Here is a 16,196-nt window from a genome sequence, read left to right on the forward strand (position 1 = left end):
GGACCAGTCCCTGGAGAAGGACATTATGCTTGGTAAAGTGGAAGGTCAGCGATAAAGAGGGTCCTCAAAGAAATGGCTTGGCATAGTGGTAGCAGCAATGCGCTCAAGTATAATCAAAATGAGGATGGCACAGGGCCAGGTAGTGTTTCATTCTGTTGTACATAGGGTTGCTATGAGTCAGAGCTGAGTTGATGGCACCTAACAGCAATGCATAGTGGTTACGAATCGGGCTGCGAACCGCAAGGTCAGCAGTTGGAAACTACTAGCTGCTCCGCGGGAGAAAGATGAGGCTTTCTGCTCCCATAAAGATTTATAGCCTCGGAAACCCTGTTCAGGGTCGTTATGAGTCGGAACCGACTCTACGGCACTCAACAACAACAGCAATAACAGACACTTTGAATATCAGTTAAATTGATTAGTTTACATTAGGGAACTAAGGCCATTTATCAAACATTATGGAATTATATTAGACATTATGTTACTAATTTGTTCCTTTGTTAGGAATTCCTAGCTAATAAAGTTTAATTACCATTAAAAATAATTTGTGATCTTTTAAAATTATACCATTTCCCTCTCAATAAAATTTTTCTAGAATTCAGAATCCAGTAAAATGTTACAAATGTTTAATAACCATTCTTAAAAAATGAAACCACTTTAGCAATCCCATGAACTTTTTTTTATAAAAACATGACCTAAATTGGTTTCCTCTAAATTAATAAAATATTGTACTGATTTTTTTAGAAAAATTCAAATGAATTAATAACCTGAACATTTAACTTTAGCACATAGTTTCTATTCTTAACAACAAACAGTGAGTTGAGTTGTATCTCAAGATCTTCTGGAAAATGTAACATTCTTAATCTAGGATTTTAGATTAGCAGGATCCACAGTTAATGTGCTGGACTGAAAGGTCGGTTTGAATCATAATGTCGGTGGTTCAAGTTCACCAACCGCTCCTCAGAAACACTATACAGATTCGCGGAGTCAGAATCCACTGGATGGTACTTAACAACAATAACAATAGGTACAATGGTTGTAGCAGGAAGTCAGAGATGCAGTTTGATTTTGTTATTAAAGCTAAAAGTGTAAACAGCAAACAGATAAACAGTCTATATAAAATGTTTGTGAGTTTTAAGTGTAAAATTCTTAATTGCTATGCTTAAAATATAACATTCTATACAAAACTAGACTCACTCTCGACATATTTCAAGAAGTCATTAAAATATATGAACAAATATATATATACATAATGATTTAAATTACCTTTCTTCTTCTCCTCGAATCCATACTGGAGTCTTGGGAATCTGTGCTTGAAAAAACTTAGACGCTTTATAACAAAAATTGCTGCAAAATGACTAAGAAGAAAATGCAAAAGCTAGTAAATTATTTCTCTCATTGATATATCTTATTGTGAAACATATCCTATGTACAGAACAGAGTATAAAAGTAAATGTTTAATAAATAAATAAAATGAAAAAACACGGCTCTATCACCCAAGATAAGAAATTAAGTATGGTACTTTTGAAGGTCCCTATGTGCCCCTCCTCAATCGCATTAATCTTCACAGTCCCAGAGGTAATAACCATTATGCTAAATTTTGTTAATCATTCTCTTGCTTTTCTTTAATTTTAACTCCTATGTTGTTGTTGTTATTAAGTGCCATTGAGTCAGGTCCGACCCACAGTGACCCTTTATAGGGTTTCCAAGGAGTGACTGGTGAGCTTAAACACCAACCTTGTAGTTCAAACGACTTTGCAGTCTGGCACATTAACCTACAGTGCCACACCAGGACTCCTTAACTCCTATACATATATCAAATATCCAAATTGAATACGAATGGTGAGGTGCCTTGAATTTACTTGATATGGCTTTTCTAGCCAAAATCTTAATTCCCATCAAGTGACAGGTTTGTTGTTGTTATTGTTAAGTGCCTTTGAGTCACTTCTGACTCAAAGCAACCCTGATAGGGTTTCCCACGATCAGCTGGTGGGTCTGAACTAGCAGTCCAATGTTGATTGGGTGGGATCATGTAAATAAGGTAACAAAACTCTAAGGCTGGGATTGGTTAGTTTTGCCTTTGGCTAGGTTTAAAAGGAGCCATCTTAGAAGAAAAGACAGAAAATCCCAGGACCATGAAGAAGGAAGAGTATGAGTGAAGTGTGAGATCCCTACCTACAGAAACAGTGAAAGCAGAGGCAGTGGCACGGAGAGACAGAGCAGTTTTGGGCTCTAGACCCATGGACTAAGTAAAGCTGAGTGCCTACGGCCAGGAGACTGGCTAGTAGAATGTGCTCTTTGGGCATTCACAGACTAGCTAAAAGAGCTCTGTAACACTTAACTTGAGCAAGGCAAAGGTCAAATGACCACATGGCTGAGAGGCCAAAGACAAGAGTGAGGTATGCCCATAGTCTGACAAACAAGAGGCATTCTTGACTACAGATATGCCACGTCCTGAGCTGGTTTTGATCCTGAATTGTACCCTGTTCACTTCCTTAATAAATCCCATAATTGTGAGTATTACTATGAGTTCTGTGTGTCCATTGCAATGGATTATCGAACCCAGATGTAAAGCAGAGAGTGCTGAGGGATGAATGGTTGGTGTCAAAATAGGGTAAAGAAAGATGTAAAGTGGAAACATGTCTGACCTCTGCTTAACAGGATCAGCCTAGGGATGATTTTGAGCTTGATTCCTTTTTCTCCTTGTGAAGCCAAGGGAAGTCTGACATGGGTCTCATATGGTTTTACCAAATGGCATTACATTCATTGTAAAAAAGAGCATTTCAAATTCTATCTTGAAGTATAATGCTGTATATTATAGGGTAATACCCATATGCCTACAAAGATCAGTTAATGCAACTATTATTCAAATTTACGTATCAACCACTACAGTCAACAATGAAGAAATTGAAGAATTCTACCAACTTCTTCGATCTGAAATCTATCAAACATGCAATCAAGATGTATTGATAATTTTTGGTGATAGGAATGCAAAGGTTGGAAATAAAAGGAAGGATTAGTAGTTGAAAAATATGGCCTCAGTGATATTAACGATGCTGACGATCGTATGATAAGAATTTTGCAAGACCAGCAACATATTCTTTGATATCAATTTGAGGACTAATGTGTACATGACTCAAGTCATAGTATTTCCAATCACCTCACATGCACGTGAAAGTTGGACAATGAATAAGGAAAACCGTAGAAGAATTGATGTATTTGAGTTATGATGCTGGAGAAGGATATTAAAAGTACCATGGACTGCCAAAAGAACAAATAAATCTGGGCTGGAAAAAATACAGACAGAATGCTCCTTTGGAGTCAGGATGTCAAGACTTTTTTTTATATTTTAGATATTATCAGGAAGGACCAGTCCCTGGAGAAAGACATCATGTTTGGTAAATTGGAGGGTCAGCGAAAAAGAGGAAGACCCGCCCAATGACATGGATTGACATAGTGGCAGCAGTAATGGACTCCAGTGTAGCAACAGTTGTGAAGATGGTGTAGAATTGGGCGGTGTTTCATACTGCTGTGTGTAGGGTCACAATGAGTCAGTGATGCTGAACTACAATGATAACTTATTCATTGCAAGTATTTTTTTTCAACATCATAAAAGGCAGATGGACCTCACCAGATGGAATACACAGGAATCAAACTGACATGAACCTCAGCAGATGGAATACAAAGGAATCAAATTGACTACATCTGTGGGAAGATAGGATAGAAAAGTTCAATTATCATCAGTCAAAACAAGGCCAGGTCCAACTGTGGAACAGACAGTTAATTGCTCATATGCAAATTCAGACTGAGGCTGAAAAAAAATTAAAGCAAGTCCACGAGAGTCAAAATAAAACCTTGAATATATCCCACCTGAATTTAAAGACCATCTAAAGAACAGATTTGATACATTAGACACTAATGATCAAAGACTATAAGAGTTATGGGATGACATCAAAAACATCATAAATGAAGAAAATGAAAGTCTTTAAAAAGAAAAAAAAAGAAAAAAACCAACATGGTATCAGAAGAGACTCTAAATTTTGTGCTTGAGCATAGAAAACTAAAACAAAAGGAAGAAATGAAGTAAAAGAGCTGAACAGAAGAATTCAAAGGGCAGCTTGAGAAGACAACATCAAATATTATAATGAAATGTGTAAACACTTGGAGTTAGAAAACAAAAAGGGAAGAACACACTTAGCATTTCTCAAACTGAAAAAGAAAAAAAAAAAAAATCAGACCTTGAGAATTGCAATATTGAAGGAGTCTATGGGTAAAATATTGAACGGTGCAGAAAGTTATCAAAAAAAGATGGAATATACAGAGTCACTCTATGAAAAAGAAATGGATGATGTTCAATCATTTCAAGAGAACTGATGGTACTGAAGGAAAAAGTCCAAGCTGTACTGAAGGCACAGTGAGAAACAAGGCTCTAGGAATTGACTGAATAAAAAATGAAAGCTTCAACAAATTGATGCTGGAGGTGCATACTCGTCTAGTTTAAGAAATCTGGAAGACAGCTATCTGTCCAAACAATTGGATGAGATCCATATTTGTGCCTATTCCAAAGAAAAGTGATGCAAAAGAATGCAAAAATCATCAAACAATATCATTTCTATCACATACAAGTAAAATTTTACTGAAGATAATTTAAAAACGATTGCAGCAGTAAATGACAGAGAGCTGCCAGAAATTCAAGCTAGCTTTATCAGAGGATATGGAACCTGGGATATAATAGCTGCCATCAGATGGTTCTTTGGTAAAAGCAGACAATACCAAAATATGTTTATTTGTGCTTTACTGACTGTGCAAAGGCATCTGATTGTGTATATCATAACAAACTATGGATAACACTATGAAGAATGGGTATTCCAGAACACTTAATTGTGCTCACGAGAAACCTGGATATAGACAAAGAGGCAGTCATCAGAATATCACACAGGAATACTGAATGGCTTAAAATCAATAAAGGTATGTATTAAGGTTGTATCCTTTCACCATACTTGTTCAATCTGTATGCAAAGCAAATAATCTGAGAAACTGGATTATATAAAGAAAAACATGGCATCAGGATTAGAGGAAGACTCATCACAAACCTGTAATATGCAGATAATACAACTTTGCTTGCTGAAGCGAAGAAGACTTAAAATATTTACTGATGAAGATAAAATATTACAGTCTTAAGTATGGGTTGTACCTCAATGTAAGAAAACAAAAATCCTTACAACTGGACCAATAAATAGCATCATGAAAAATGGAGAAAAGATTGAAGTTGTCAAAGACTTCATTTTGCTTGGATTCTACAACTGATACTCATGGAAGCAGCAGTTAAGAAATCAAATGATGTATTGCATTAGGCAAATTTGCTGCACCTCTTAAAACCGTTCAAGAGTAAAGATGTCAGTTTGAGGACTACATTGCATCTGATCTAAGCCATGGTATTTTTAATAGCCTTATATGCATGTGAAAGTTGGACAATGAATAAAGAAGACCTTAGAAAAATTGATGCACTGGAATTATGGTGTTGGAGAATAATATTGAAAGTATCATGGACTGTCAGAAAAACAAACAAATCTGTGTTGGAAGAAGTACAGCTACACTTCAGACATGTTTTTAAGTCCCTGCAGAAAGACCTCGTGTTTGGAAAAGTGGAGGGTCAGTGTGAAAGAGGACCCCCAATGGGGTGGATTGATACAGTGGCAGCAATGGGCTTGAAAATAACTATTGTGAGGATGGCTTGCTCAGGACTAGTCAGTGTTTCATTTTTGTTTTGCATTAACATCACTATGAATCGAAACTGACTTGACTCCACCTAACTACATATACATATCTGTATAAAACATACCATTCAGTTTTGCCTACTTTTGTCTGTATCTTGTTTCTTTTGTTTAGCACAATGTGTTAGAAATTCAGTTTATTCATTTTCCCTGTGTACATTTCATTAAGTTGTTACACTTTATTGTTTATGAACAACTGAATTATTTCCAATTTTTTTTTCTACCACTCAACATAATGCTATTAAGATTCTTATACATAGATACTGGTGCACATAGGTAGGAATTTACCTAGGGTACCAAGAAATAGAAAGGACTATTTATAAATTATGTACAAGTTCAACTAGCTAAAGCCAAACAGTTTCTCAGAAAGGTATACGATTTTTCACTCCCACATCAACATAAAAAGAAAACCTAGCATTGTCAGATTTCTCTATTCTAATCTGGAGATTCTGAAAATGTACATGTTTTTATTTGCTGTCTGACTAATAATGAGGTTGAGTGTGTTCATATTTTCATTGGCCATTTAAGTTCCTTCTGTAAAATATCTACTTAAATTTTTGTCCCTTTTTCCATTGTTGTTGTTAAGTGCTGTCGAGTCGATTCCAACCCATAGCGACCCTATACAGGGTTTCCAAGGAACAGCTGGTGAGCTAGAACCACCAATGTTGCAGTTCAGATGACTCTGTAGTCTGATGCATTAGCCCACAGCACCACACCAGGACTCCATTTTTCTATTAGCCTGTCTTTTTCTTATAAATTATATATTTTGAAAACGAATATGTGATAATTGAGTTATATGTGAGAAATCTAACTTCTACCTTGTGGTTTATCTTTTCATTCTTTTTTGGAAACTTCTGGTGAACAAAGTTTCTGATTTTAATATAGAAAACTTTATAATTTTGTCTCTACAGTGTATAATTTTGTCTTACTTAAAAACCCTTCTCTACCCAAAGTCTACAAAGATATTTTCCCAAACTGTGTTTGAAAAGCTTTGCTTTTTATACTTTGGTCTTCAATCTACTTAAAATCGATCTTTATATGTGACCTGAAGTAGGGATTAATAGCCATGTTTTCCATGTGGCAGCACCATATATTGAAAAATGCATTCCTTTTCCACTGATCTGCAAGACCTATATTGTCCTATATTAAGTGTCCAAGTATGCAGTGAGTCTGTTTCTGGCTCTCTTCTTGAGAGATGATCTACTTGTCCATTCCTGTGTTAATATTTAGTTTTAACTTTTAAATATTCAAGTTAAACAGTACATAAAGTTTAGGCGATAGTGTTTTTAATCCCATTTATATATAAATGCAAAATGTTAATATGGTTCTTTCCAAAAAGCAAGATTCTAAAAAGTTACTTTTATAATTTTAATATTAAAAATTTACTTCTTGTTCTTAAATGCTGTCAAGTCATTTCTGACTCATAGCTACCCTATAAGAGTTTTTGAGAAGCAGCTGGTGGGTTTGAACTGCCGACCTTGAAGTTAGCAGTCCAGTGCTTATCCTACAGTGCCACACCAGGACTTAACTACCATACTGAAAATACCCCGTAAACTTACCTTTCTTTCAGTAATATCATAGACTTTATTGGTTTTGGTAGAAATTTTGTATTTCTGTTTTGGTACCTAAAGAAAAGAAAGTACAGCTTACAAAAGAATTCAAATCACAAACATGAACTTTATGTTACAAAATTAAGTCATCTACATATCATATCTACGACCAATCCACGCCATTAATTTATGACCTCAGATTTCATTTCTTGTTCTTTCTACAAAGTCTTTAAATATAAAAATAAAAGTTTTTATTTAAAAAAAAAAATTTACTTACAATTCCCAGCTGCTTCTGACATAAAGGGTAACCGCAGAGTTTGCTAATAGAACGCTCATCCACGACATCACTGTAGTGAGCGGATGTGATGAACTTTCCCTATAATGAAACGAAGAGGCATTTCCCCTCAGATTAATGGAAATCAAATTAAATCTACTGTTGAATTAATTTCAACCACAGCACCCCTAAAAAACAAAACAGAACTGCCCTACACGGTCTCCAAAGCTGTAATCTTTACAGACTGTCACATCTTTCTCTTGAAGAGCAGCTAATGGGTCAATACTCTGGGTTAGTAGCTGAAATGCTTAACTGCTGTACCACCTCGACACTTCTCAGATTAATGGAAAAGTTCATTCATCAGTACTCTAAGCCTCATCTATCTCATCTGAAAACATAGAGATAATATAGCTACTTCATAAGGTTGAAATTGGAATTAAGAGGAATAAATAAAGGAAAAACAAGTAAGTGTCTGGTACATAGCAAGGACTCAGTAAACATTAACTTATTTTTTTAAATGTCACTGTAAATCATATAGTTTATTTAAATAATTCTGAGGCCAGTAGAAGTGGTGTTAAGTGATTGCTGTACCAAGATAAAATGATGAAGAATTATTTTTGCAACAGAAGTTCTGCTTTTTGAATTTATTTTTATTTCTTCTCTTAAGGATTATGGAGGTATAAAAGAAATATCAATTCAACAATTTAATGTTTTAAATGTTATATGAAAACAAAAAAAATTTAATGTAGATTATAATTCTTCATGTGTTAGCCATAAGTGATCCATATTTCAGGTTTTTAAGTTTCAAAGTTAATACAATTACACTAGCAAAAATAATCATTTGTTACTTCAAATAGCACAACATTCAGAACACAGAAACAAAGTGCATTTTGATTACTAGTGGAAAATAAGAAAAACCAAGTATTAGTAGACTGGCTAAAAGCACTATGATAAAGTATTAAAATATGCATGTTATTTTTCATAAGTGCATTTCAAAGTCATTATACAATTGCTGATTATTTTCAAAAACATGCTGCCTGGTCAAATGATGAGAACAGATTCAAAGATTTTAATAATGCAAAGAAATTCCAAATTATACAGATTTAAAAATCTTATGCTACAAAAATAATTTGCCAACTTTATACATACACACTCCACTAGGAATTCTTCTGTAATATTCTCTTCTAAGAGCTGTTCAACGATACACAAAGCTTTTCTCTCAAACTCAATCTTCTTTCTCACAGCTGCTTCTAGTTCTGCTTTCCTAAAATTATAATGAAAAAGTTATTCTACTTATAAGCTTTACCAAGGCAAATTCCCTACTTTTTAAAGTAAAAAATTAACATAGTTCCCTATTTTACCACTTGTTCATGCTTTTTAAATGCTATTATTGAGTAGCTTTCAAAAAGGAAATAAACTACTTGTTGCACTGTACACACAGAAGGATTACTTCTAGGGCTTAAAACCTAAAAAGGCATTTAGGGACAGCTATAGAAAAGACCTGGTGTGGCTCTATGGGTTAATGCGCCAGACTGCAAAGCCATTTGAACTGCAAGGTCGGTGGTTCAAGCTCACCAGCCGCTCCTCGGAAACCCTATACAGGGTCGCTATGGGTTGGAACTGACTCAACAACACTTAACAACAACAACAAGAGAAAAGACAGGAGTTTTGGTGTGGCGCTGTAGGTCTGTTGACCATAAGATTAGTGGTTCAAATCTACCAGCCATTCGTTGGAAACCCTGTACCGTGTTGCTATGAGTCAGAACTGACTTGATGGTATTCAACAACAACATAGAAAAGACAATCTAAGCACTGGGCTACTAATTGCAAGGTCGACAATTCAAACTTACCAGTCACTTCTCAGTAACCCTGTACAGGGTCGCTGTGAGTGGGAATCATCTCAAGGGCACTTAACAGCTCCACAGAAAACACAAAGAAGCTCTGATGGCAGAGTAGGAAAAGCATTGGAGTGCTAATTGCAAAGTTGGCAATTCAAACCCAACAGGCACTCAGTGGGAGAAAGATGAGGCTGTCTGTTGCCAGATGGATTTATACTCTCAGAAACCCTATATAGGGGTCACTATGAGTTAGAATCGACTTCATGGCTGTGTGTTTAGTATTTTTTGTTACACAAAAAGACAATACAGAAAAGAAAATGAGGTAAAATATTTTTGTCAATTAGGGTTTATATATGCTATCATTTCTGTGTGTATCTACAAAGGGAGGCTTTTGCTCTGTTGTTGTTGTTAAGTACAGTGGAGTCGGTTCCAACTCATGGTGACCCCGCACAGGATTTCCGAGGCTATAAATCTTTACAGAAGCAGAAAGCCTCATCTTTCTCCTGTGGGAACGGCTGGTAGTTTCGAACTTCCTACCTTGATGTTAGCAGCCTGATTTGTAACCAAGTTTCATCAATTTGAATTCTGACTCATAGTGACCCTACATAGGGTTTCCAAGGAATGGCTGATGGGTTTGAACCACCAACCTTGCAGTTAGCAGTCCAGTATTTATCCTACAGCACCACACCAGGAGTCCTTTGCTCTCATAATGATCTACAAACCAGAATAGATTGAAGAGGAAAAACATTTCGGCTATTCTTGTAAATAAAAATTTCTTTGTGTCAAGTCTCAAAAGCCGACTGCTTGTTTGGTTTGACAGGACAGAGTCATATTTGCAAAGATGTATTTATCTACTTTTGTTGCAAAATCATATTAAAAATAAATATACTGCTCTGGTAGCATAGTGGTTACAAATTGGGCTGCTAACCTCAAGGTCAGCAATTCAAAACTACCAGCTGTTCTGCTGGAGGAAGAGGAGGCTTACTGCTCCCGTAAAGATTTACAATCTCGGAAACCCTGTACTGGGTTGCTATGTGTCAGAACCGACTCCACAGCACACCATCACCACCATGAATATACAGTTTAGAAAAAAACTAAAAATTTTCTTATGAAAAATTGGTATAATACTGATACCAGTGGGACTCTATCACTATTGTTGACCCCCACTTATCATGAAAAATCAAAGCAAAGCTTTCTGATTATAATCCTGGTGTGCCACTGTGGGTTAATATACTGGACGGCAAAGTCAGTTTGAACCACAAAATCAGCATGTCAAGCTCACCAACTGCTCCTTGAAAACCCTATACAGGGTCGCTATGGGTCAGAACCAACTCGATGGCACTTAACAACATAATCTAATGTAATACAATCAATCAGTCAGATGAAAAGGCAGTTTCCCTAGGGTGTATTGTTTCCAGAATATAGACAGACATTTTGCACAACTTTTCTTTGCAGTCCTCCCATCAAGACCTATAAAGTCAGGTGACACACAAAATCACGTGAGCCAAGTCCTTTAGTCTGTGTGTGTGTGTGTGTATTAAGACACACATACATACATAGATATGTATTATCACACACACACATTTATTTATTTATATATACACCTATTCATGGGGGCTAGAAAAAGTTCATGGAAAAAAATGGCATTAAAAGGTAATGGGATTTTTCCACAAACTTTTGGAAGCTACTTTCGATATGTATCCCTACATATCTTGTTGTTAAGTACCATTGAGTTGGTTCTGACTCATAGTAACCCTATGCACAACAGAACAAAACACCGTCTGGTCCTGTGCCATTCTCACAGTTGTTGTTAAGTTTAAGTCCACTGTTGCTGTCACTGTGCCAGTCCATCTTGTTGAGGACTTCCTCTTTCCACTGACCCTCCACTTTACCTAGCATGATGTCCTATGTGTATATTTCACTGGCTCTGTTTCTCTAGAGATCTAAGCCAGCTCCCTAGATAATTTTAGTCTACAAAAGATTGAAAATCACTGCCCTAAAATACAAAGACAGCAACCATCTTGGTGATTTATTTTCTCTTTTCCTGTCCTGGTTTCTAGTTGCCTATCTAAATCTTTTTTTGCTGAATTCCTTGACCTTGAATTGTCTGAACCTAAATGTACTCACCGTTTCAATGTCTATTAATGGGTTTCTACCACTTTAAACTCGAATTCCTTGCCTGGAGCAATATGTTTTACAAATACAGTTTGGAGGACTGACAAAGTAGGTATTGTCAACAATTCATTTTGTTAACCTTTTGGCTCTCAGTCAAGTGCTCTAACCACTGCAGCACCAAGGCTCCTATTATCCAAATAGGGACATTAAACAAAGACAAAACTGCTAGTTATCACCTACTTTCCCCTCTTTTCATAATGTTGCTGTTAAGCGCCACTGAGTCAATTCCGACACATAGTGACTCTGTATAGGGTTTCCAAAGAGCAATTGGTGGGTTTGAACTACCAATCCTGCAGCTAGCAGTCCGTCCTACGGCACCACAGTAGCACTCCACATTTCACAACAATGTAAGACAGAACAAAGCAGATGAGAGAACAATTAGGCAGGTTTGCATGGGCTAAGTGAGACAGCGGTAAAGAATGATGTATGCACAACCTTGGAACAACAGGGCTCTGGGATACAAGGGATTGAGACATGGTTGGAATGGGGAAAAGGGGGGAAGTAATGTTAAGATGCCTGGCTGTCTTTTGAATCTTGGTTTCCCTTGCATTACATTATAAAACAGACACTGGAAGGCGAGAGAAAAGAATAGCCAGAAATATCACCATAGAAAGCTTGTAAGTCCATCTTCTGCCTATAACTGATTGGAATACCTAAAATGGGGCTACAATGTGCCCAGTGAAGGAGGCTTCCTGTGGAGCCTCTGCATTACATAAGACCATAGGTGGAATTCTGAACAGCATCCAGAATCCTCAGAGGTGGAAAATTTCCACTTGAAAGGACGGGCAGACCAGCCTGGAGTGGCTAGAAGAACAGAAGATACTTGTTGAAAGAAAGACTTATAGGAAAAATATAAAACAATATAAGCAGACTGACTGATTACTACAAGAACAAGCAAGTTGTTCTCCCAGGAGACATCAAGGCAAGTGGTCGGGCCCCCTCAGAGCAAACCCCTTTCCAAGACTAAGACTCAGTGGGAATACACACTCTGATTGGTGAGCACGTTCATCACGGATAAGTGGAAGTGAGGGAAAAACAGCAATGAAGTGGTGAGCTAAGCCCTACAATGTTCAATAGACTACTGTGAACCCGGGTGGAGACCTGGTTGGCCAGCAGTGTGGCAAGACCTGGGGACTCTTGGGCCCAGAGTCAGTGACATAGCCACAGAGGACTAGAGTGGAGAGTGAAGCATCCAGCTGATAAGAAGAGAGGGCATATGCACAAGAACACTCACACTTGCAGATAATACCCACTTGACCTGGCTTCAATGACTGGATGATCAGAGCTCAACTAGAAGAAGAAAGAAAAGGAAAAAAAGTAATCTGATACAACTGGATGAACTTGACCTACACCTATGGATATAGTAGCTCAAAAGAGGTAACAAATCTTTACAGCGAGGATCATTCCCACTGCCTCCATACACAGAGTAGACAGGGATGGGCAACTTGGACATTGGCTACCCAAAGTGGGGGGCTACAAAGACAAGAAGTGACTGGCTTACAAGCTTTCAAGAGGGAACCCAGATCCAGAGGGCATGGAGGAAGGTAGAATCTCCACTGAGTAGTATCCAATCTTTCTAGGCGGGGCAGATGAAATGCGGATAGGTCTCTTGTGATACAATAGTGAATAATTGTTATCAGGACTGATTGTGAGGGTTGGAAATGTAAAGGTAGACGTTTTGTAGCAAAAGGAGGGGAGTGACTGACTTTGCAGTCTAGGAGCAGAGATCCCTGGGACCATCAAGGGAGAACAGTGGAGTGTGGGACCTTACCCAGAAAAAATGATGCCGGTGATTGAGGCAGAGATGACGACGTGAAGAGATGGAGCAGCTGGAGACTCTAGACCCAGAGAGGGAGAGGGGCTTGCAGGGTATACCCTTTGGTTAGTTGATGATGCATGGAGGGGATTGTAACCATGGCAATGTAATGATACAGGATAGGATGAACGTAAAGTTAATGTTCTCCCATGTAAACTATCATATAATTCACAATAAAACATTTTAAAAATGGTTGCAGCAGTACATTGACAGTAAACTGCCTAAAATTCAAGCCTGATTCTGATGAGGATGTGGGGAAGCAGAGATCATTACTGATGTCATATGTCCAAAAGCAGAAAATACCAAAAGTATGCTTACCTATGTTTTACTGGCTATGCAAAAACATTCAACTCTATGGATAATAATAAATTGTGGATAACACTGTAAAGAATGGATATTCCAGAACACGTAATTGTGCTTATGTGGAACCTGTACAAGACCAAGAGACAGTCTTTTGAACCAGGGAAAGGTATACTGCATGATTTAAAATCAGGAAAAATTCATCAATGACTTTCAGTATGCAGCTACAACTTTGCTTGCTGAAAACAAAGAGGACCTGAAGCACTTGCTGAAGAAGATCAAAGAATATAGCCTTCAGTATGGACTATATTTCAACATAAAGAAAACAAGTATCCTCACAATTGAACCAATAAGTAACATCTTCATAAATGGAGAGAAGACTAAAGTTGACAAGGACTTCATTTTATTTGGATCCACAATCAACACCCATGGAAGTGGCAGTCAGGAAATTAAACGATGCATTACAATGATCAAATGTGCTGCAAAGGACTTCTTTAAAGTGTTACAAAGCAAAGATGTCACTTTAAGGACTAAAATGCTTCTGACCCAAGCCATGGTATTTCTAATTGCCTAAATACACACAAAATCTGGACAAGTAATAAGGAACACTTGAAGAATTGATACTTTTGAATTATGGTGTTGGTAGAAAATAACGAGTATACCACGGACTCCCAGTAACAAAATAAATGTCTTGGAAGAAGTACAATCAGAATGCTCCTTAGGCTGACAAAACTTCTTATGTATTCTGGACATGTTATCATGAGGGTCCAGTCATAGAGAAGGACATTTTGCTTGGTAAAGTAGAGAGTCAGCAAAAAAAAAAAAGAAGACGTCAATGAGATGGACTGACACGGTAGCTGCAACAATGACGTCAAACATAATAACAACTGTGAGGATGGCACGGAGCAGTGCTTCATTCTTTGTACATGTCACTATGAGTCAAAAATGACCTAACAAAAACAGCATCCATAAAGCTGTGTCAGGATACAACCTGCATTAGAGAATTTTTTACTTAAGTCATCAACTGCCTCTACTTGAAGTTGTTTTCGTTCTTGTTAGTGCCATCGAGTCGGTTCCAACCCTTAGCAACACTGTACAGGGTTTCCGAGGAGCAGCTGGTGAGCTTGAACCACCAACCTTGTAGTTCAAACGGCTCTGCAGTCTAGCACATTAACCCACAGCACCACACCAGGACTCAATTACGTTCCTTGGACAGCTATTCAGAGCTCACACATACCTTCAAATTGCCCTGTCCCATATGATGACAGATAGTATTGAGAACAGCAACTGTTCTCAAACTTTTTAGTCTCAGGACTCCTTTTGTTGTTAAGTGCCACTGAGTCAATTCCAACCCACAGCGACCCTATATAGGGTTTCCGAGGAGCAGCTGGTGAGTTTGAACCACCGACCCTGCATTTCAAACAGCTTTGCAGTCTGGCGCATTAACCCACAGAATCAAGGGTTTTACAGAACTTTTGCTTATATGTATTATGTCATCCAACACTTACCAAACTAGGACTAAACCTGAGAAATTCTGAAGTATGAGAGGATTTCAAAACGTTTCTGGAAAATTTGAATTACAAGGTAATGGGATTCTTCCATGAATTTTCTGACATCTCCTCATAATTATTTGTCAACTCATTTAATAACAACATAGTCATTTCAAGCTAATATTTTAATGCAAAAATTATGTAACAAAATTATTTCCTGAAAGAATGAAACAGTTTTGTATTTTTACAGTCTCTTAACTGATTCATGAGAATTCAGGTGGATTCTCATTTCTACCTTAGCATTCACTCTGTTGTATTATTTGGTTGAAGTATAATAACAAAATCTCACACAGTTCCACAATGGGAAAGAAAATATGTTAATGTGGATATTCTTCTTTGATAATTATTAAAAAGCAGTAAGTGACAGCTTAAGTACTTGGTTAACTGCAATATGGAATCTAAAATTCTATTAACAACTTTTTCTATTCCATTACATTAAAATCCATTGGCCTGGAGTCTCTGGGTAGTGTAAATGGTTAGCACTTGGCTGCTAACCAAAAGGTTGGAGGTTCAAATCCACCAAATGAAATCTTGGAAGAAAAGTCTGGTGATCTACTTCTGAAAAGTCAGCCATTGAAAATCCTTTGGAACACAGTTCTACTTTGGCACACACAAACTGGACTCGATTCAAGGACAACTGGTTATAATTTTGCACTTGGAATAGATTTTATACCAATACATGATCTTGTACTTAGGAAAATACTGGTTCACTGAATTACATAGATTTTTCAAATGTTAGTACATTTCATTATTCAATATACATATACATACATATGTGTATATGTGTGTCTCTATATATATGTATTGTTGTTGTTGTTGTTTTCAGGTGCCATCGAGTCAGAACCGACTCATAGCGACCCCATGCACAGCAGAACGAAACAATGTCTGATCCTGGGCCAACCTCACTACCGCTGCCACACTT

General features: G+C 37.2%; 1 protein-coding gene across 1 annotated transcript in view; it reads right to left on the reverse strand.

Annotated features, from left to right (window-relative positions):
• RPAP2 (RNA polymerase II associated protein 2) overlaps positions 1–16,196 on the reverse strand; it is a 171,078-nt gene that overhangs the window by 146,042 nt on the left and 8,840 nt on the right. The window contains exons 4-7 of the mRNA XM_006831052.1: positions 8,745–8,859; positions 7,599–7,697; positions 7,331–7,396; positions 1,264–1,355 (exon numbers count right to left, since the gene is read on the reverse strand). Of these exons, the coding sequence (XP_006831115.1) occupies positions 1,264–1,355; positions 7,331–7,396; positions 7,599–7,697; positions 8,745–8,859 (372 nt within the window). The remainder of the gene's footprint in view (positions 1–1,263; positions 1,356–7,330; positions 7,397–7,598; positions 7,698–8,744; positions 8,860–16,196) is intronic.

Source organism: Chrysochloris asiatica, unplaced genomic scaffold (genome assembly GCF_000296735.1).
Source record: "Chrysochloris asiatica unplaced genomic scaffold, ChrAsi1.0 scaffold00002, whole genome shotgun sequence".
Taxonomy (NCBI): Eukaryota; Metazoa; Chordata; class Mammalia; order Afrosoricida; family Chrysochloridae; genus Chrysochloris; species Chrysochloris asiatica.